Source organism: Oncorhynchus clarkii, chromosome 4 (genome assembly GCF_045791955.1).
Source record: "Oncorhynchus clarkii lewisi isolate Uvic-CL-2024 chromosome 4, UVic_Ocla_1.0, whole genome shotgun sequence".
In the NCBI taxonomy this organism is placed as follows: Eukaryota; Metazoa; Chordata; class Actinopteri; order Salmoniformes; family Salmonidae; genus Oncorhynchus; species Oncorhynchus clarkii.
Window position 1 is genome coordinate 51,886,075 of NC_092150.1, and position 23,894 is coordinate 51,909,968.

General features: G+C 39.6%; 1 protein-coding gene across 1 annotated transcript; it reads right to left on the reverse strand.

The window, feature by feature from the left end:
• Positions 1-9,193: 9,193 nt before the first annotated feature.
• Positions 9,194-21,883, reverse strand: LOC139406920 (zinc finger protein 180-like). The gene is made up of 2 exons (XM_071150083.1): positions 21,343-21,883; positions 9,194-14,679 (listed from the first exon to the last, which is right to left on the reverse strand). Exons 1-2 carry the CDS (start codon positions 21,737-21,739, stop codon positions 13,748-13,750), a joined length of 1,329 nt encoding a protein of 442 aa, XP_071006184.1. The 5' UTR covers positions 21,740-21,883; the 3' UTR covers positions 9,194-13,747.
• Positions 21,884-23,894: the final 2,011 nt, after the last annotated feature.

Consider the following 23,894-nt stretch of genomic DNA (forward strand, 5'->3'; position numbering starts at 1 on the left):
TGCCACACGCGCTGCCCAATAGGCATAAGCCTACAAGCTTGTGCTTTGAAACCATAACAGCTATTTTTTAAAAGAAGCTAATGATCCCCGATTCCTCTGTGGCAACGTCATGCTTTCTGGTAAAGTATTTTATTTATTTCTGTATAGACAGCAGTCATTTTATCATTTGGGACAATTTATTTACCTGTTGGACACACCACTATGCCATTTCTCTCCTGTCCAATGTGACCCACCACTATGTAATTTCTCTCCTGTTGTATTAGACCCACCACTATGTAATTTCTCTCCTGTTGTATTAGACCCACCACTATGTAATTTCTCTCCTGCTGTATTAGACCCACCACTATGTAATTTCTCTCCTGTTCTATTAGACCCACCACTATGTAATTTCTCTCCTGTTCCATTGGACCCACCACTATGTAATTTCTCTCCTGTTCTATTGGACCCACCACTATGCCATTTCTCTCCTGTTCTATTGGTTTTCATATTCACTTTCTTTCATTGTCCAGAAGCCAAAGTAGAATAGATTCACCCTCTTTCTAAGTGTCTCTGTCAGATATGAACCTCTATCAGGTGGACTATTTAGAACAGTGTTTTCCCCTGAATTGCATTTTATAAAATGTTTATAAAATGTTGTTTTATTGTCCGTTTCATTACATGAGTTGCATGTTGTGTTGTGATTCATTACCACAATAGAATTGTTCTGTTGTGAATCATTATCATAATCTAAATGTTCGGTTGTGATTCCTTACCACAATCTAAATGTTCTGTTGTGATTCATTACCCTTCACGGAAACCCTGGTAGCATTATAAATGGGTGTAGCCAGAGAGGAAGAGAGAGGCCCAACTGAAGGGAAAATCTGTCTCCCCCAAGCAGGTAGAGTTTATTCGTTGATTCGCCCACCAAGCAATGACTTTTAGTATGGAGATCAATGAATTCTAATTTGGTCAACAACCAAATTAATGGCTTATTGGCAACATGAGGTTTACTTGATCCAACGGAAGTTTCGTAATGCTTAAGTTATGTGGACACGTGACATACCGACAACTTTGATAAAAAAAACACTATAGGAGTTCTCTCCAGATCGCTATGCATATTCATGCTAGTAGCTTAGCATCTCTCTCCACTGAATACAGGTGGTTGACGACAACAACCCTCATAGAATATAAACAATAGATTACAATAAGTATCCAGCAATCCAAAGAAAGAATAAGCGGGAGCTAAAGAACCCTCAGTGCCGCTTTGTGGACAACAACTCCCCTTGTTAAGGCGGAGAGACATCTTGTCAGTATATCCATAATCTTTGGTGTAGCCAACCCAACTCTCCCATGGCACTATTGTGGGGCACGTTGTGTAGTAAAACATCACTACACGCAGTGCCCCCCCAGATAGACCTTTCCCAAATATATATATATATATATGTTAAGTTACTTTTTGGAAACAGAACGGAAAAAACAAGGGGTAGCTTGCTCTCTATATCTGATTCTAGACATAGTCATCATCCTAGGGCCATCCGTTGAAGAGGTATTGACGAGCCAACTCCGAATATCCAAAGTTAAAAACCAATTTAAGGCGGTACATACTGGTGTTAATCAGATCTATCTCCACCTCTTAATCTTTCAATGTGACAGTAATCTCTCCCTTCTTCACGCCAAAACGGCATCCTCTTTCTCTTCTATCACAGTAACAACCTCTTCTTTCACTCTGAACGCATCTTCTTCTTTCACTGTAACAGCCTCACCCTCAACATCTTTTTTTACTGTGACATCCTTCTCTTCCTTCTCCTCTTTCACGACAATGTTCAGCCCCAGAGCTTCTTTATCCGTCCAGCAGACCTCTTCTTTAACAGGAGGGGAGAAGATTAGGGAGCTCATGTTTGGGAATGTTAGCTAGCTAGCTATCATTATCGACTAGGCTAGTGCTAACAACCAGCCAGCTGACTAACAAAAACAATGTCAATATTAAATTAAATAGATCAAGAAGTAGATACGACGGAAGCGTTTAAAAAACAATAACTAATATTGACCGAAAGCGTATAAATAGCTTGAATCTTTTGGCTAAGTTGGCTAGCAAGCTACCGAGGTGGTTGACTAGCTGTTTATTTAGAACCGTCCACTAGATTATACCTCATGCTAGCAGCATTGCCTGAAAGACGCACATTGCCGTCTGGAGTGGGAAACACAGTTGAGGAAATATTTTATTTTCATTTTAAATGTATTTAATAAACTTTTTTTTTTTTTTTTTGGTTTACAGCGCATTCGGAAAGTATTTAGACCCCTTGACTTTTTCCACCTTTTGTTACGTTACAGTCTTATTCTAAAATGGATTAAATAAATAAAAAATCCTCATCAATCTACACACAATACCCCATAAGGACAACATTAAAGCAGGTTTTCAAAATTATCACAAATAAAAAACAGAAATACCTTATTTACATAAGTATTCAGACCCTTTGCTATGAGACATATTACAATCTCTCTGTCCCCACATGCTTCACCAAATATTTATTTTTATTTAACTAGGCAAGTCAGTTAAGAACAAATTCTTATTTACAATGACGGCCTACCCCGGCCAAACCCGGACGATGCTGGGCCAATTGTGCGCCTCCCCATGGGACTCCCAATCACGGCCAGATGTGATTCAGCCTGGATGCAAACCAGGGACTGTAGTGACGCCTCTGTTATGTTTGTTCCTTATATAAGGTTTAACTACTTATAACGAACATATACTTCAGCTAGAAAACTCCATGTTTAGCAATGCAAGTCATTCTTTAACCATCCGCCTCCCGCATAGCCTGCTGGGAAACGTAGTCTAAATGTTAACACATAACACATCTTTCCTTTAAAAGAAAAGTACTTTTCTATGTAACTACACGTCACATCACATCTGTTTACTCAACCTGCATAACATGCAATTTTCAATAACACACATTTCTTTCCCAAAATTTATTTCCTTAAAAATAAAATCGTTTTTCAACTAAATATAGTCTGTCCAACAATACTCTATTGTGGCTCTATTTCTTTTCACAATAACAAACATTCAGTCCAGGTTCCCCTTTTTAGATTTTTTTTAAGCAATTCTCCATAAGCCTTTCAGGGGATCTGACAGTCCTTTTTGGTCGTTCTGCTGAAGTGCTTCCTGAAACAGTTGGACATCGTTCATTGTCAGTCAGGGTGTTCTGACTGACTTGTCAATTTCTAAAGGCATTTGACGCTTCAGCAGTATCCTCCTGATGATCCTCAGTCCCTTGAGTGAATGGCTGATGCCGTAGATCCACTCTGTTTCATCTCAGGCGTTTGTTTCGTCTCAGGCGTTTCAGTCGTCTCTGATCCATGCTCCGTTTGGATCTCGTGGGATCACGGTGCAACTTCTCTCTGCACACACCCTTGCTGCATCCAGGTTCCTGTAGTGATGTCTCGGTGTCGTACATGATCTCCAGGTTTCAGTTCAGGTAAGTGTCTTGCACTTTTGTTGCGTCTGTGTTTTCGTTTGTCTTTCTGTTTTTCCTTTGCGAGTTTGACTTTGTGAGCAGGTCCTCACGGATGGGTAGGTTGGTTCTGATGCGACGTCCCATCAACATTTGTGCAGGTGAAAGTCCGTTCTGCAGCGGTGCACTGCGGTAGATCAGATTTTTTAGGAAATTCTCCTTTCCATCATGTGCCTTGTTCATCAGACCTTTGACAATTTTGTAGTAGGGTCTGTTGGGTACTGGATGATGCATTAGCGGCTCTGCTTGCTGCTTTGGCCTGTAGGTCATCTTGGCCAGTACATTACTTCTCGTGCTCGTCGTTTGCATTTTTCCTCACCCAAGTGGCCCTCATGTACTTTCTGTAGCATTTCTTTGCATAGTGTCATGGGAATGACAATCTTGTTGCCTTTGAACACTATGTCATCCACAATGGTGAGCTCTGCTCTGCTCTGCACATCCAGTAATCCTGTATTATCCTTGTTTTTCTGGCCATCCTATCAGTGTAGTTTCTATCAACTCTGTCATTGTTTGGTCAGCTGCGGTCTCTCTTTTGATCTGCTCCATTCTCTGGACAATGATTCAGTGGCTTCGACATAATTGACACCAATGGTTTGTGGTCGGTTTCTACTTCGAAGTCTCGTCCGTAGACGTATTGGTGAAACCTTTCGCAAGCGTATGTGCTTGCCAGTAGTTCTTTATCTATTTGTGCATACCTTGTCTCTGCGCCTGTCAAGGCTCTGGATGCATAAGCGACGGGTTGCCATGTGTCGTCATGCTGTTGCAGAAGAACTGCTCCCAGGCCAAACTGTGACGCGTCTGCAGAAATCCTTGTGATTTTCTCTGGATCATAGAATCTGAGCACAGGCTCTTTTGTGATTGTCTTCTTTAGGTTTTTGCATCCGTTTTCCTGTTCATGGGACCATTCCCATTCCTTTTTCAGTTCCAGAAGACATCTGAGTGGAGTGGACTGTGCTGACAGTTGAGGTATGAACTTTGCAAGGTAGGTGATCATGCCCATGAAGCGTCTCACATCGTCCTTGTTCTTCGGGCGCTCCATGTTGTTGATGGCTGATGTTTCCCTTGGGTCTGGTTTGACTCAGTCCTCTGAAAGTACATCTCCCACGAAGGTAAGTGTTTTCACTTCAAACTAGCATTTGTCCTTGTTTAGTTTTAGGTTGACTTTCCGTGTCAGGTCCAGCACTTGTCTCACTCTCGCATCGTGTTCTTCTTTTGTGGACCGCCAGATGATGATGTCATCCATCATTTTTTTATTTTACCTTTAACTAGGCAAGTCAGTTAAGAACAAATTCTTATTTTCAATTAACTGCCTGTTCAGGGGCAGAACGACAGATTTGTACCTTGTCAGCTCGGGGGTTTCAACTTGCAACCTTCCAGTTACTAGTCCAACGCTCTAACCACTAGGCTACCCTGCCGCCCCATAGTCTCTCCACTCCTGGAATGTGCTCGAAGATTATGTGGATTGTCTTGTGGTAGACCTCTGGCGCTGAGAGAATCCCATATGGTAGATGAAGAAATATGTTCCTGCCCTCAGATGTGTTGAATGTGCATAGCCTTGAGCTTGCATCATCTAGCTTAATTTGACAGAATCCTGATGAGGTATCAAGCTTCGGCAAACTGCGACATTATCTCTTCTCTGGTTGGCAACTTGAAATGCTCTCTCTTGATTGCCTTGTTGAGATCTCTCGGGTCTAGACATATCCTGAGATCGCCTTTCTTTTTCACCACAATAACCACTGAGTTTACCGAGTCTGTAGGTAAATTTTTGTGATGACGTCCATCTTTTCCATGTGTCCGAGTTCCTCTTTGAGGAAGTGCAAATGGGATTTTTCTGCATGCATGTACAACTGGAGTAATGTCATCAGTGCATATGTTTTATTCTCCTGGTAAACATCCAAGACCCTCAAACACATCCTCATACTCAGCCAGTATTGATTCTTGGTCATTTTCAGTCTGTGATGTCACTACATACACTCTTTTCAACAAATTGAGCTTTTCACATGCAATGATTCCTAGAATAGGCTGTATACTCTTTTCCACAATCAGCAGCTGTGCTCTGAACTGTTTTCCTTTATGCTGTAAAGTTACTACTACTGGTACGTTCTCCCCAGTATAACCAGTAACCTTCATTTTCACCGGGTGTATTTTCCTCTTCACCTTCAGTGTTTTGTAGTCATCCAGCGATAACAGGTTTAACTGTGCTCCAGTATCAAGCTTGAATGGTATTATAGTTTCATTCACAGTCAATGGCACAATCCATTCAGCATTTACTGCATTGCACATTTCCACAGAATCAACAAATAATTCTTCCATCTCCTCGACTGTGTGAACCTTTTTCTTTGTAGCCTCAGCTTTGCAGCATTTTATGAAAATATTATCTTTCCCACAGTTGTTACGTGATTTGCCATATGCAGGGCATTTTTTTGGCTTGTGGATAAATCCACATTTTCCACATGTAGTGTTTTGATTTCTCTCTTTTGCTTGTTTTTGTTTTGTAAGGCGTTGTGTGTGTTGCTCCTCTCTTTTTATTGCATACACTGACGTCTCTTCCCTGCACAGCTCTTTAGCTTGTGCTCTGGTGGTTTCAGCTGCTCTGCTCGACACATATTCACTGCTTTATCCAAAGTTAAATATTGCTCAAACAGCAATCTCTCCTTGAGTCCATTATCAAGTATGCCACAGACTATCCTGTCTTTCACTAGTGAGTCTTTCAGATATTCAAATTCACACGTTTTTCTCAGTGTGTTCAGCTCAGTCAAATACTGGTCAAAACTGACTCCTTGTTTCTGATCATGAGAGAAAAACTTCTCTCAAACGTGACGTTCTGGCTTGGTACAAAGTACTCCTCAAATTTTCCCATTAGCACAGTCAATGTCAAGTTTGCCTCGTCTTGCTGAAAGCTATTGTAAATGTCCAATGCATCCTCTCCAATAACATGCAGAAAAATGGACGCTTTCAATTTGTCATCATCTCCCCCTGCACCACTGGCTGCTAGGTAGATATTGAATCTCTGCTTGAAACGTTTCCAATTATCAGCTAAATTGCCTGTTAACTGCATAGGAGTAGGAGGACTAAGCCTATCCATGACGGAGAACAGGAACAGTGTCAATTTCTCTTACTTCAGTATGTTGCTCATCAACTTCCTCGTCAACAGATTCCAATGCAGCCTCGCTCTCGCTGCTGCGGCGGCTCGTTGTCCTCGCTCTTGCAAGCTAGCATCTTCGACTACTCACGTCACTTGATTTGTGGTAGAATGTTCTATTTTCGTCGCGGAAATTTGCAGAGTTACTCCTTTTCTCTGTGTCGTCATAGCGACTACCAATCTGACACCATGTTATGTTTGTTCCTTATATAATGACAAACAGGGGCGTAGGTTTAACTACTTTTAATGAACATATACTTCAGCTAGAAAACTCCATGTTTAGCCATGCAAGGCATTCTTAACAATCTCCCGCATAGCCTGCTGGGTAACGTAGTCTAAATGTTATTAACACATAACAAAACTAACAAAGTTAGTTAACGAAGCTAACGTTAGCTAGTTCATTCTCACAATAGTGAGAACTGCTCTAGATTGGAAACTTACGTTAAAAAGTGTAAAGCCATGTTGGCTTTATGGAAACGATATACAATATATGGGAAAGAATATAGTTCAGGAAATAATCCAAACCTAGTTCTGCCAAGTTAGGACATAACGTTAGCTAGCTAGCTAACGGTGCTGTACTGTAGCTCATACAACGCCGACGGTCAAACCGTTTCTAATATTTACGTTAATTAGCTATAGTAACGTTATGGAAGCTATTCACAGAAAACCATCATTGTCTTCGTTATTCATTATTAGTATGTTATATTATTATATAAATAATTTCGATATATATTCAGAGCCAAACATCAACCCAACTTACCTTTTTAACTGTTGTCGCATCCAAACTTGCCACCGGCGTTTTCAGTTGTAATTGCGAAGTTCCCGGAAGAAGTCCAGCAACAACGGCGGTTCCTCGATGAACCCACCTTCTAACAAGTTATTTGAAGAACCTTTTGGGCTGTTTTTCAATGCACTGCACATTCTGGTGAAAATTGTAACCCATAAGGAGAGACTTTTCTTCAAACAATCAACCTTTTTAATAAGAATTGCAATAATGTAGCTCTCTCGATGACACACGGAGTTCAGAAGCCTTATGTAGTCAAACGATCTTGTGCATATAGAAAACACGTGATCTTGGTGTGTGGAGAACAAGACAGACTAACTGTGAATTGGTCATTTCGTTCTGTAGCAACAGCTAGTTATTCTAGTCTTCTAGTGAGGTATCAAAACAACAGGAAATCACTCTGCACAGTTCCTCTGAAGTAGATCAACGGTTCCCGAATTGGGGCAAGCAAGCGCCTTTGGCCTGTCTGCCCAGAGGGTGTGTCTAGAGCTTGTCTGGAGATAAATCAGATCTAGGCTGAACTGTGTGATGTAGTAGGGAGTTGTAGTTTCCAACAGGACAATATGTGACATAGTTTGTCATATAAAACGTAATTAACTACAATGACCATAATCCATTGCGTGCCCACTTGTCTTGTTTCTGTTTATTTTACGCCTGCTATGTAAAAGAGACAGAAGAATGACCCCAACTGTAACCATTTTAAATGTCAACTTCAATGGGCTAGGGACATCCCAAGGATGTATCTCTACCTGAAAATACATGATCTAAGTGATTGATAGTTGGTATTCAGCAGTCATAAAGCCTAATTTACTTTAATGAACTACTAAAATAGTGATTTTGTCAGACAGCATAGACAGCAGCTCTACACTTTATTGACAGACTGATCCATTCATCCTTCCTCAGCCTTCCTCTCCTCTGAAGACCCCGTGAGGGTGGAGCTCAGTCAGAGCTGTTGAGGGACTGGTTAGGAAGAACACTTCTACAGCCAGAGAGGTGAGAGGTCACATGGTTTAGATGGTAAATATTTATATTCGCTTAGCGGTTCATCATGTCAGCTAAAGGGATTATGTTCCAATATCTATGTTAATTTACATTAGTGCAAATTATCCACTGATAGTGGTGTCATTTCTCACCCCTTTTGGCTGCATGAAAGTTAATTTCCCCTCAGGCACACACATTTGTTCTTTCCCGAACCACTACCTGTTTAGCCCGCTATCATCCAGAAGTCGAGGTCAGGACAGGTGCATCAAAGCTGGGACCGAGAGACAGAAGCTGATTTTCAATCTCAAGGCCATCAGACTGTTAAATAGCCATCACTAACACAGAGAGGCTGCTGCCTACATACAGACTTGAAATCATTGGCCACTTTAAGGAAGGGAACACTAGTCACTTTAATAATGTTTACATATCTGGCATTACTCATCTCATATGTATATTCTGTATTCTATCCTATTCTACTATATCTTAGTCTATGTATTACTCATCTCATATGTCTATAATGTATTCTATCCTATTCTACTGTATCTGTCTATGCCGCTCTGACATTGCTCATCCATATATTTATATATTCTTATTCCATTACTTAGATGTGTGTATTAGGTATTTGTTGTGAAATGGTTAGATATTACTGCACTGTTGGAGCTAGGAACACAAGAATTTCGCTACACCCGCAATAACATTTGATTTGATTTATTATGAAGATCACTTGTGTAAAATGTACTTTTTCCCACTCATCTTTTGACATTGCTTCTGCATATTCAGTGGCCTGACTGTGTCAAAGGCCCATCCTGGTAGATCTGAACCTAATGCAGTTTGGCGTGATCAGATGACAGAAGGTGAAGGCTATAGATGCTCCATATCCATTACATTGAATGTTTTATATAATATAACTAAATGTGTTGCAGGGGCAGTTAAGAAATGGAACAGCAAGGCCACAGAACATGACATAATCAGAGCTGTGGGAGACCACCTCAAGCCCCTGGTAGAGCCGGGGGTGGTGTTTACCACTTCAGCAGGCTTGAAAAGTGGGATTGATACTGTTTTTCATACTAAGATGGACCAAGAGTCTGTTGATTGATCTGTCATTGGGTTAATTTGTTTTGCAAAATGTTCAAATCAAACTTTATTTATACAGCACATTTCATGGATGCAACAATGGCTTCACAGGAAAAAACAATGAAAGATAAATATTTAGTACACAAACACAAGAGGATAAAAACAGAAGAATAACAACTGAAAGACTAAAGAGCATTTTAAGGAAATGCCATTGATTAAAATATTAAAAATATGATGCTAAATCCAACCCAATATATAACTTGTTTTTTAGGAGAGGCTCTGAAAGACACTATGGGGGCATCAACTGATAATTGACTGGTAACAACAACTGGGACCTAAAAGACATCCACCACGAGACCCACTAAATCTTCCCAAGAAGAGGCAAACAAAAGAAAAACCCACACCAAACTTACAGACAGGAAGTAAACCAAAAAGGTGGAGCAACTAAAGGTGTTGACTCTCCACATCTATCAAGACAACTGGAGCACTGGGCCAGACACTCTATATAACCTGGACCAGCTCAGGTGAAACACCTTCCCACTAACAAGATGGACAAGCCAGCACAGGTGTAACACATATTGACTAACGAGGTGAAACCAATCAGTGCATCATACGTGCTAACGAGCTATACGTGCTAAAGTCCAACCTCAAAACAAAAATGGAAAAACCAAAGCCTGTAACACCTTAAGAGAACAAATATATCCCATATTTTTCTTGGACAAATTTGCTCACCTCCTACAGAAAACAACATTTCACATTATAATCAACTACAATGCTTCACCAATATAAACATGGTGTCTACTGGCTGTCAACAATTAAAAACAGGAAAAAACACGTCTAAATATATATATTTTTTCTACAATCTTATTTTTTGAAAAACTCACTAGTTTCTAGAACTCTCGTCTTCCTAAAACTAACTATCTTCTAGAACTCTCGTCCCCTTGGAACGAGCCCAAACAAACATCATCTCCAATACGGAAAAACATGCAGTCAAAATAAATTGTGATCAATGGCAACGCACTGACGAAACGCACAACACAAATCTTTTTGACTGCCCACCCCAGAGACAATCAGCAACCAAGTTGTCCTTACCACAGACATGTCTGATTTCAAGAGGAAACTCCTGCAATATCTGTAGTAACTTTCCACCTCACTGTGGAGATTCTCTCTCTTTTCAGGGTTTACTCGACAGGCATGTTGTTGGATCGGGGCCTAGTCCCCAATGTCATGCTCTAGTACATTTGGATTTGCACATCTGAGAATGAACCCTGATATTCTAAAAGCAGAGCAACAATGTCAATATAATTGTACCCAAATATTGTCAGTTTGTTGCATAAACAATTATGATTACTAAATGTTACATGAATTGTAATATGAAACATCAAAACCAAATGTACACCCATTTGTTAATATGTTTTGGCAATAATTAACTTAATGGTGAGGCATGGAATAATAAAACATGTCTTTTGTCAGGCTGATGTTTGAAATATGAGGTGATTTTAGTTATGCTTCTTCAGTAGTAGAATAAAGACAATTTCCACTTGAATGTTGTCAAGAAATAGTGGTGTTATAAGATTGTTAATACAATTGATAATAGACCAATTTCTTATACTGCGTCCATGTGTATAGGCTGCAAGTACGTTGAAATTAAGTTGTTTTCAAGTCATTGAAAAAACGACCAGAAAAACATCTCAATTTTCACTTTCAACTACAACCGAGCATGTATTGGGCATAGTCTTATTTTCAACGTCTTTTCAATTACATTAAGTGGGGTGTCCAAATCAACAACTAATATGCAGAAACAGTTTGTGATAAATTGAAAACCTAAACATTAAATCTACTATTTACACATATTACCTTTTAAACTGCACAAGCACCAGAAACACTGTTGTTTTTGACAAGTAGCAATACATCCCTGATATCGATTGCGGGGGAAATCAGTTCTACATGCTGTTGAAACTAACACAACTAAACAAAAACACATGGAAATGGAAGATATCTTTTACCTCACTGGTTAGAGGACAACCTGCAGAAGACAGTCAGCTACATTTTGGAGTGATGCATTTAAATGTAGAGGTCGCTAAACAAAGGAATGCAACACTTATTTGTCATCACTCATCGAGATCACGTTGAAATCAATTGCGCGAAAAAGGGGGAGATGAGATTGCACCTCCTGTTAAACCTAACAGCTCAAAAACCACATGAAATCTGGGAATAATGTGTACATCACTGGTTAGAGGACAACTTAGTAGAAAACAGCTAGCGACATTTTGAAGTGTTGCATTTTGATTCAAGTGGGTCACCAACGTGGTAAACAGCTAGCTACAGTTGAAGTTTTTCAACCACTCAACACATTTCTTGATAACAAACTATAGTTTTGGCAAGTCGGTTGGGACATCTACTTGGTGCATGACACAAGTCATTTTTCCAACAATTGTTTACAGACAGATTATTTCACTTATAATTCACTGTATCACAATTCCAGTGGGTCAGAAGTTTACATACACTAAGTTGACTGTTCCTTTAAACAGCTTGGAAAATACCCGAAAATGATGTCATGGCTTTAGAAGCTTCTGATAGGCTAATTGATATAATTTGAGTCAATTGGAGGTGTGCCTGTGGATGTATTTCAAGACCTACATTCAAACTCAGTGCTTCTGTTTGACATCATTGGTAAATCAAAAGAAAGCAGCCAAGACCTCAGAAAACAATTGTAGACCTCCACAAGTCTGCTTCATCCTTAGGAGCAATTTCCAAATGCCTGAAGGTACCACGTGCATCTGTACAAACAACAGTACGCAAGTATAAACACCATTGGACTACGCAGCCGTCACACCACTCACACACCACTGTCTCCTAGAGATGAACGTACTTTGGTGTGAAAAGTGCAAATCAATCCCAAAACAACAGCAAAGGACCTTGAAGATTTTGTAGGAAACAGGTACAAAATCATTTATATCGATAGTAAAACGAGTCCTATATTGACATAACTTGAAAGGCGCTCAGCAAGGAAGAAGCCACTGCTCCAAAACCGCCTTAAAAAAGCCAGACTACGGTTTGCAACTGCACATGGGAACAAAGATCATACTTTTTGGTCTGATGGAACAAAAATAGAACTGTTTGGCCATAATGACCATCGTTATGTTTGGAGGAAAAAGGGGGAGGCTTGCAAGCCGAAGAACACCGTTCCAACCGTGAAGCACGGGGGTGGCAGTTTCATGTTGTGGGGGTGCTTTGCTGCAGGAGGGACTGGTGCACTTCACAAAATAGATGGCATCGTAAGGAAGGAACATTTGGTGGCTATATTGAAGCAACAAGACATCAGTCAGGAAGTTAAAACTTGGATAGAGCACCTGCCCAGGACAGAGCTCAAGCTTGGTCGCAAATGGGTCTTCCAAATGGACAATGACCCCAAGCATACTTCCAAAGTTGTGGCAAAATGGCTTAAGGACAACAAAGTCAAGGTATTGGAGTGGCCATCACAAAGCCCTGACCTCAATCCTATAGAAATTCTTTGGGCAGAACTGAAAAAGTGTGTACACGCAAGGAGGCCTAGATACCTGACTAAGTTACACCAGCTCTTTGACGTGGAATGGCCCAAAATTCACCCAACTTATTGTGGGCAGCTTGTGAAAGACTACCCAAAACATTTGACCCAAGTTAAAACATTTAAGGGCAATGCTACCAAATACTAATTGAGTGTATGTAAACTTCTGACCCACTGGGAATGTGATGAAAGAATTAAAAGCTGAAATAAATCATTCTCTCAACTATTTTTCTGACATTTCACATTCTGAAAATAAAGTGGTGATCCTAACTGACCTAAAACAGGGAATTTTAATTAGGATTAAATGTCAGGAATTGTGAAAAACAGAGTTTAAATGTATTTGGCTAAGGTGTATGTAAACTTCCGACTTCAACTGTACATTTTGAAGTGTTGCATTTTGATTCAAGTGGGTCACCAACGTGGTAATTGTAACAACTCTTTTTGTGTTAGTCACTTTTTGTTAAATCATATAAATAGTACTCTTTCAATTCAGAGCCTGGATTTTTCCGTGAGGCTAATATCCATATCACGCTGAAATCAATAGAACAGGGGACAAACGTTTAGGTTCTAAACAACGCTTTCATGTATGTATTTTCTGATCAGAGATCTTTTATCAAAGTATCGTTTGTCACATTGATCACAGCTATAAGGGTTCTCTCCTGTGTATGTGTTGTCTAGTGCGATTTTAAATCACTTAAGCTAACAAAACTCTTGTCGCAGTCAGAGCAGTGTTAAGATTTCTCTCCTGTGTGCGTTCTCAGGTGTACTTTCAGGCAGCTTGCCTGTATAAAACTCTTCCCACATTGAGTACAACTATACGGTTTCTCTCCTGTGTGTGTGCGCTGGTGTAATATCAGTCCATTTGGCTGAGTAAAACTCTTCCCACATTGATTACAGCTATATGGTTTCTCACCTGTGTGTATTCTCTGGTGCATTTGCAGGGAGCTTGACCGGGTAAAACTCTTTCCACATTGGGTACAGCTACAGGGTTTCTCTCCTGTGTGTGTTCTCTTGTGTACCTTCAGAGAGCTAGATGTAGTAAAACTCTTCCCACATTGATTACAGCTAAATGGTTTCTCTCCTGTGTGTGTTCTCTGGTGTACTGTCAGAGAGCTAGATGTAACATAACTCTTATCACATTTATCACAGCTGTAAGATTTCTCTCCTGTGTGTGTTCTCTGGTGTAAAGTCAGATAGCTAGATGTAACATAACTCTTCCCACATTGATCGCAGCTATAAGATTTCTCTGTTGTGTGTGTTTTCTGGTGTTTAGTCAGATTGGAAGATGTAGTAAAACGCTTTCCACATTGAGTACAGCTATAAGATTTCTCTCCTGTGTGAATTAGCAGGTGTGTTTTCAATGAATATGATCTAGAGAAACTCATTCCACAATGAGAGCAGTGGTACGGCTTTTCTCCTGTGTGGATTCTCTGGTGTATTTTAAGTTCTGATGAAGATTTGCAATTCTTCTCACAGTCAGAGCAGCAGTAAGGATTCGTCAATGTAGGTCTCTGCTGGTGTTTCTTGAGGTGTTCTGATCTGAAGAGACTCTTCTCTGCCTCTTCAGCATCATGTTGTTGTTGAGACTCCCCAGAGGACCCAGGATACTCACATCTCTCTCCTGTCGACTCCCCAGAGGATCCACGATAGTCCCGTCTCTCTCCTGTGTGAACGACAAAGTCAGACAGATGGTTAACCTGTTGAGTGTAGGGGGCAGTATTTTGATGTTTAGATGAAAAACGTACCCAAATGAAACTGCCTATTTCTCAGGCCCAGAATCTAGGATATGCATAATGCATACACTCTAAAGTTTCCAAAACTGTCAAAATATTGTCTGTGAGTATAACAGAACTGATATTGCAGGCGAAAACCAGAGGAAAATCCAAAATCCAGGAAATGCCTAAGAGAAACGAATCTCCCTGTTCCATTGCATGCCTCCCCTCCATTTAAAGGGATATCAACCAGATTCCTTTCCCTATGGCTTCCACATGGTGTGAACAGTCTTTAGACATAGTTTCAGTCTTTTATCCTGAAAAGTGAGCGAGAACGATCACATCGCGTCAGTGGATGGCTGGGTGCCAGCAGAGTTTTGCATGCGCAACAGCTTGGAGCAGACATTTTCTCTCTCTCCTATTGAAAAGGCTACAGTCCGGTTGAAATATTATCAATTATTTATTGTAAAAACAACCTGAGGATTGATTATAAAAAACGTTTGACATGTTTCTACGAACTTTACGGATACTATTTGGAATTTTTGTCTGCCCGTCATGACCAGCACGAGCCTGTGGATTTCTGAACAAAACGCGCTAACCAAATGGAGGTTTTTGGATATAAAAATAATCTTTATTGAACAAAAGGAACATTTATTGTGTAACTGGGAGTCTCGTGAGTGCAAACATCCGAAGATCATTAAAGGTAAGCAATTCATTTTATTGCTTTTCTGACTTTCGTGACCAATCTACTTTGCTGTTGTCTATGTTTTGTCTGCTGAGAGAGATGTCCTAACATAAACGCTTGGATAGCTTTTGCTGTAAAGCTTTTTTGAAATGTGACACGCCAGGTGGATTAACAACAAGGTAAGCTGTGTTTTGCTATATTGCATTTGTGATTTCATTAAAATTAAATATTTTTAGTAATTTACTTTGAATTTTGCACTTTGCAATTCAGCGGATGTTGACAAATGATCCCGCTAACGGGATGGGTGCGCCAAGAAGTTAGTCCCACAACAGCAGAAATCCACTGTTTATTTGAGGTAAAAGGTGATGCCCAGAGCATACCCATGAAGTTGTACAACAATTGACGTCTGTTAAATTATTTGACAATTGCCTTAAGACAGTCATGTGAGCAACAAGTCATATTTTGTCTTGTTTTCACATTATAGTAACATCGATGACTACTGGAAGATCCTAACAGTAACACAGACCTACTGTAGGAGCCATAACTTCACCTAAGAACAACATAGACTCTAAAGGAGAGTCTCACTCTTGAATCAAAAGAATTTGCAAAAAACAATTTGACAGAGGTGAGGGGGTACAAAAACCAAGAAATTCTCTCTTTCAAAGACAGTCTCGCAAAAACCAAGCGTTCTTGCGTTCTTACTACCTGCTACTCAAAGTAGAGGTCGACCGATTATGATTTTTCAACGCCGATACAGATTATTGGAGGACCAAAAAAGCCGACACCGACTCAATCCTGGGTCCAGCGACTGTCAAGCCATCACCTGATAACTGTTACGTCAAGATGTCTAAACTTCTTGACGAGGTCGACTGGTGTTGGGTTACAGTTCGACCGATTATGATTTTTCAACACCAATACCGATACCGATTATTGGAGGACCCAAAAAGCCGATACCGATTAATCGCCCAATTTTTAAAATGTATTGGAATAATGACAATTACAACAATACTGAATGAGCACTTATTTTAACGTAATACATCAATAAAATCAATTTAGCCTCAAATAAATAATGAAACGTGTTCAATTTGGTTGAAATAATGCAAAAACAAAGTGTTGGAGAAGAAAGTAAAAGTGCAATATGTGCTATGTAAAAAAGCTAACGTTTAAGTTCCTTGCTCAGAACATGAGAACATATGAAAGCTGGTGGTTCCTTTTAACATGAGTCTTCAATATTCCCAGGTAAGAAGTTTTAGGTTGTAGTTATTATAGGAATTATAGGACTATTTCTCTCTATACGATTTGCATTTCATATACCTTTGACTATTGGATGTTCTTATAGGCACTTTAGTATTGCCAGTGTAACAGTATAGCTTCCGTCCCTCTCCTCGCTCATACCTGGGCTCGAACCAGGAACACATCGACAACAGCCACCCTCGAAGCAGCGTTACCCATGCAGAGCAAGGGGAACAACTACTCCACGTCTCAGAGCGAGTGACGTTTGAAACTCTATTAGCATGCACCCCGCTAACTAGCTAGCCATTTCACATCGGTTACACCAGCCTAATTTCGGGAGTTGATAGGCTTGAAGTCAAACAGCGCAATGCTTGATTCATTGTGAAGAGCTGCTGGCAAAACACACGAACGTGCTGTTTGAATGGTGCCTACCATCGCTCAGTCAGACTGCTCTATCAAATCATAGACTTAATTATAACATAATAACACACAGAAATACGAGCCTTAGATCATTGATATGGTCGAATCCGGAAACTATCATCTCGAAAACAAAACGTTTATTCTTTCAGTGAAATACGGAACCGTTCCGTAAGTCATCCATAAGTCTAAATATTCCTGTTACATTGCACAACCTTCAATGTTATGTCATAATTACGTAAAATTCTGGAAAATTAGTTCGCAACGAGCCAGGCGGTCCAAACTTTTGCATATACCCTGACTCTGCGTGCAATGAACGCAAGAGAAGTGACACACTTTCACCTGGTTAATATTGCCTGCTAACCTGGATTTCTTTTAGCTAAATATGCAGGTTTAAAAATATATACTTCTGTGTATTGATTTTAAGAAAGGCATTGATGTTTATGGTTAGGTACAGTCGTGCAACGATTGTGCTTTTTTCGCAAATGCGCTTTTGTTAAATCATCCCCGTTTGGCGAAGTTGGCTGTCTTTGTTAGGAAGAAATAGTCTTCACACAGTTCGCAACGAGCCAGGCGGCCCAAACTGCTGCATATACCCTGACTCTGTTGCAAGAGAAGTGACACATTTTCCCTAGTTAAAAGAAATTCATGTTAGCAGGCATTAACTAAATAGGCAGGTTTAAAAATATATACTTGTGTATTGATTTTAAGAAAGGCATTGATGTTTATGGTTAAGTACACGTTGGAGCAACGACAATCCTTTTTCGCGAATGTGCACCGCATCGATTATATGCAACGCAGGACACGCTAGATAAACTAGTAATATCACCAACCATGTGTAGTTAACTAGTGATTATGATTGATTGTTTTTTACAAGATAAGTTTAATGCTAGCTAGCAACTTACCTTGGCTTCTTACTGCATTCGCGTAACAGGCAGGCTCCTCGTGGAGTGCAATGTAAGGCAGGTGGTTAGAGCGTTGGACTAGTTAACCATAAGGTTGCAAAATTGAATCCCCGAGCTGACAAGGTAAAAATCTGTCGTTCTGCCCCTAGTTAACCCACCGTTCCTAGGCCGTCATTGAAAATATGAATGTGTTCTTAACTGACTTGCCTTGTTCAACAAAGGTGCTAAAATATATATATATATATATATATTTTTTTTTTTTTAATCGGCCAAATCGGTGTCCAAAAATACCGATTTCCGATTGTTATGAAAACAGGGAAACAGATCCCAATCAAAGGTGTTATCACATGCACCAAGGCAGTTATTTATCTTATAACATTTTGGAAGCGAACCCCTTGATTTCGTCCCTGCATTATATCGGCATCGAACATCACCCCTCTAGGAGAGGGGGTGACCTCGACAATTTATTGTTAAAACGAGAGGTTGCCTGGATCTTTAATTTAAAGAGCCTTGCTCCCGTCAGTCTCAACATAGCCATTATTGTAATATTGCTATTCATTGTAAATGTTTGTAGGTCTATGTAGCCAAATTGTATCTATGACTGTATGCTATCCATTTATGTTTTTACACGTTCTACTTATATCTGCAAATTAACCAATGATTTCAGGCCACATTCGGACATGATTACAGACACCTGTGTGTGTCCTTTGACACAATATAAACCAGTTACACGCAGTGTTGGTCATTATACCCTGATGAAGACAGCTTGTCTGTGAAAACGTTGGTTATTAGGTTATTAAATTATTGCATCTGAGCTCCTAGAGTGTGAGGTTCTCCTTTTCTTTTTCAGGCCACCGCGGTCTGACAACTTGGATGGAAAATTACTGAGGATAATAGCGGACGACATTGCCACTCCTATTTGCCATATCTTCAATATAAGCCTACTGGAAAGTGAGAAAACCCTACCTTGTCACAACACAACTGATTGGCTCAAACGCATTAAGGAAAGAAATTCCACAAAAATTACTTTTAATTATGAATTTTATGTGACAAATGGTGAATTAGTTATTGATTTATACCGCTTTTAAATGGCACTTTATAGATTTTATGTATTTCTATAACATCAAAACTGGAATTTTTATTCAAAACAAAAGTTGTAAAAGTATGCTAGACATTTATATAATTAATGATACCCAGTTTGATGTTTCTGTGACAATCAGTGAATTAGTTATTGATTTATACCATTTTAAATGGCTTTTGGCCAATGTCTGTTGAACGTCTGAATGTGTGACTATAAATCCAACTTTACCTCAGTCTTAACTTTCATTGTCTAGGTCTCATTTTTAGCCATCTTACTCATTGCTATAGCCAGGACATTGTTTTTGATTAGGAAACTATGAGAACCACACAAAGTCCAGGGGGTGATCACGCTCTACCACTAAGGGTCAGTTTAGTCGGAGCAACTTAAGACCGTCTCATGTTCCAATTGTTTGTTTTAGTAGTATGAATTATTCCTGTTCACACCGAGGTGAAGAGCGGAATAATTGAAGGAATGAATCTGAGCCTGACGCTCATCACCTGTGGAATGCGGGACTTCCAGCCAGGCATGGATTTCATTGGCCTTTTCAGGTGTGATTTTAGATCCTTCAACCGAAGTCACAACTCCCCATAGTATGTTGTACCAAAGTTAACTGACCCTTAAGGGAACTACACTGCCATAAATACAAGGAAAGTCAAGTAGTGTTATATAAAAAAATATATACAAATCCGGCAAGGAACCAACATTGAGAAGGGTTGAGAACAAAGGTTTCAAACAATTCATAAATGTTATTGAATATAGGTATTTTTCGCCTTTAATGTAATGGCATTGAAAAAAGGCAAATAGCTGTGATTGAATACCCATGCTAACATACTGTAACTACATACTTAATGAGTATATACTATTAGTTAATTGTAGTAGACTGTAACTACATACTTAATGAATATACACTACATACTATTAGTTAATTGTAGTATTTTGTCAATTAACCGTATCCTTTCAGTTGAGCGCTCTTCTCCTGTCTACCTGAAGTTTATGCTGTTGCTATGCAACCTCTTGCTAGCTAGTTAGCATAACACATTACTAGTTAGACATTTTATGACTTAGGGTGTGTTTTTAAATTCAATCTTGAATGCCAGAGTGCTTCATAAATTCAGAGCGTTGTCAGATTGTCTGTTTGTAAATTCAGCCCGTTTCGCTCTCGGAGCCACTGGACGCTCCGGCTGAGGAGTTGGGTTGATTTGACCGTTCTGACCTTAGCTTGCTAGCTACTTCCAGACACATCCGGGAACTTTTGGCATACATCATACTACATCATACTATGACCAATAAGCCTACTATGTACTCAATTAACATAACAAATAGTACAGTTAGTATGAGTATTCTAACACAGCTAATGACTTATCAACAGCTCTAACAATTTGACCCACACAGGAAATCTACCCTGCCAGTTATAGAAACACCCATTTACTATATAATCATTGATTCTTGAAGAATATAACTTATAAATGCATCAAACATAAGCTCTAATAACACCACTGTTTGTAAACAAGCACTGTATAGCCTTAATCTTGTTAAAACTATCATTTTGACCTCATGGATGGCCAGTCCTTGTATTCATAGTGTAGTGTATTCAGGGGGTAGCCCTGAGCTGGACTGAAACCTGGGTCCAGCAACTGTCAAGCCAACACCTTATAACTGTTACGCCAAGATGTCTGAACTTCTTGACGAGGTCGCTAGGTTCTGGGTTAACGTTGCCACAACAGCTTTCTCTATGAATTTGAGAGTGGTTACATTTCTCCTGCCCCAATCCTTCAGCTGTTTACCAAACCATGTCTCTGGGCAGCCATTTTGTTGCTGTTAACATCCTAGGTTGTCCCTTTAAAAAGGCCACAACCAATCTGCAGTTGAAACAATAACAGAGCTGTAATTCCACCACTGTTTTGGTAATAAGATGATGGATGGGACTGGAGAAATGTAACTAGTCTCAAATTCATAAACAGACATACGGATGCAAGGACTGACCATCTATGATATCAACATAGTTTTAACCATGTTGAGTGTTTACAGTGTTTGTTTATCATTTAAATTGTTTCTAAACATTGGGGTAAAAACGCTTATTAGAGTAAAAAAAACACGCTTATTTTCGGTTCTGGTGTGGTAGGGCAGTTGAACTAAGCTCATGAGGCGTGTTATATTCTTCAAGAATCAATGGCTATAAATAAACACATTAAAGTCTAAATATGGATGTAGCTATTGCATATTTCCCCTTTAACACCACACATCAGCTCAACAACTGCAGAGTTTGTGCCTCTGTTTTTAAGACAGTACTTACTAGTATTAATCAGGGCCCGTTCAACGTTAGGACCATTGGATGCCTTAACATTCCTTTGGGAAACCGAGCCCAGATATCCAGTTTCCTCCTCTTTTTTCAATGTGACAGTCATCTCCCCCTCCTCCTCTTTCACTCGAAAACATGCATCATCCTCTTCCTCCTCTTCTTTTACTGTAACATCCTCTTCCTCTTTCACTCTGAACGCGTCTTCCTCTTCTTTAACTGAAACGTCTTTCTCTTCTTCTTTCACTGTAACAGCCTCACCCTCCACTTGTTTTTGTATTGTGACATCCTCCTCTGCCTCCTCTTTCACAACAACGTTCAGCCACAGTCCCTCTTTTTCCGTCCAGCAGACCTCCTCTTTTTCAGCAGGAGGGGAGAACCTTAGTGAGCTCATGGTCGGGAATGTTAGCTAGCGAGGCTAATGCTAACTTAACCAGTCCGCTAACTGACTAATAACAACAGCACCGTAAATATGAAATTAAATCGGATAACTAACTAGACGAAGGAAGTGGGTTTAAAACACAGTGGCTAATATACACTAAAGCGTCTAAATAGATTTATTGGTTCTGCTATTTTGTCTAGCAAGCTACCGAGGTGGCTGACTAACTCTTGCTGCTGTTGAAAGAAGAGTTCCGTCCAATAGATTATACGTCATACTATCAGCATTGTAACACTATCACCAGTGTAACAACACAGTGTGGTTTAGGACTTAGTTGTAACTTGTAACTTAGTTGTAGTCACGATCTGGTTACCTATAAGTACAAGCAGTTATGTTTTTGAATTATTACATATTTCTTAATTTATTTCTGAATATCTTCCAAACTACCCACAATGCACTTTATCTCAACGTCATATGGATGATTTACTCTGTGCTGCGGAGTTTGTATGCTGGTTTAGTATCAAGCTCAAGCTTGCAAACGTAGCCACACCTCTTGCTTTTTTTCATGAACTGTGTGTTTGTGTTATCTAGTGGGAACTCGTTAGCACGGTAGGCTCTGGTGCCTTCTTGCCATGGGCTCAAAATGAAAGGTAGCGTGTCATTCTGTATGTCTCTGCTCTTTTGTTCTGCAGTCATGTTTTAGTTGGGTTTTGTTAGTTGGGTTCTAACCGGTCTCCGGTAGTTGGGCTCCAGCTCGCTGACCATAGCTAGTTGTCTAAATAGCTCAAGTTAGCTGGCTGGCTAAGATAACTGCATATAGCAAACATTCTTTGATATTTGGTTAGATGGCGTTATGTATTTCCAAAACGTCGGTTTACTTTAACCACTCATGTCATGAGTGTAAACGATTGGTTTCATTTGAAGTTCTACATTTGAAGTTATTTATGTTGTAGTTTACATCATAGGGAATAGGCTGGTCCTCCATATTACTTCCCACCAGACTGTCATTCTTCTGAATTCTGAATGGTTTTATGTAATGACTCCAAAAATAGAACAGTGAGGTGTTACTTTGCATTGGGAATAAAACAATTCATATATTCTTTGATATTTTATAAACAATACTAAACATACACATGACAACACCATAAAAACATGAACTACATCAGTGATTGCAACTGTTAAAAAAAAAAAACTGAAATATTACATTGATGTACAGTACAGTTTGGACACACCTACTCATTCAAGGGTTTTTCTTTATTTTTACTATTTTATACATTGTAGAATATTATGAAGAAATCAAAACTATGAAATAACACATGGAATCATGTATTAACCAAAAAAGGGTTAAACAAATCCAAATATATTTTATATTTTTGAGTCTTCAAAGCAGCCACCCTTTGCCTTGATGACAGCTTTACAAACTCTTGGCATTCTCTCAACCAGCATCATAAGGTGGAACCTGGAATGCATTTCAATTAACAGATGTGCCTTTTGAAAGTAAAAATTCAGGGTCTGAATCAAACCAAATTCCACCTGGCACACTGGCAGGGTCTGTATCAAACCAAATGTGAAGAGGGGGGGAAGATTGGTCAAGAGGGTGATGATTATTGTTGTTCTACTGCATGATTGTTATGCAAAAGCTTTGTTAAATAACAATAACTGTTATTCACTGCTTTAATTGACAACTTTTCAATCCAAAATGGATCTCCGTCAGGTGAAACAGACTGAGTGCTCACATCCCAAAATATACACATTTCACCTCACATGACCATTATGCACATGACCACATGACGCATGGTGGGGGCTAAAACAATCTAGTAATGTGATATCAATGAGATAGGCACATGTAGTAGTTCCAGACAATAATATTCTGTATATGTATAAAATGACCAAGTGGAGACCTGCAAGGAAAGACACATCAACGTGACATATTCATGTTAGAAATGGTCTGATATCAAACTGTTGGTTCAGACCTCTAGGAGACATGGTCCACAAATGGTCTGATATCAAACTCTTGGTTCAGACCTCTAGGAGACATGGTCCACAAATGGTCTGATATCAAATTATCTTCTCAATTATAGATTATCAGTATCTCTCCCCCCACCCCCCTCCTTGGAGTCTTAACATGTTCGATACCAATGTATCTCAGGGAGCTGATGTTGTGACGAGC

Coding starts and splice junctions, on each gene's coding strand:
- LOC139406920 (XM_071150083.1), bottom strand. CDS start 21,739: ATGAGCTCACTAAGGTTCTCCCCTCCTGCTGAAAAAGAGGAGGTCTGC. Junction 14,680..21,342: donor ACGGGCCCTGATTAATACTA/GTAAGTACTGTC, acceptor TCGTTCACACAG/GAGAGAGACGGGACTATCGT.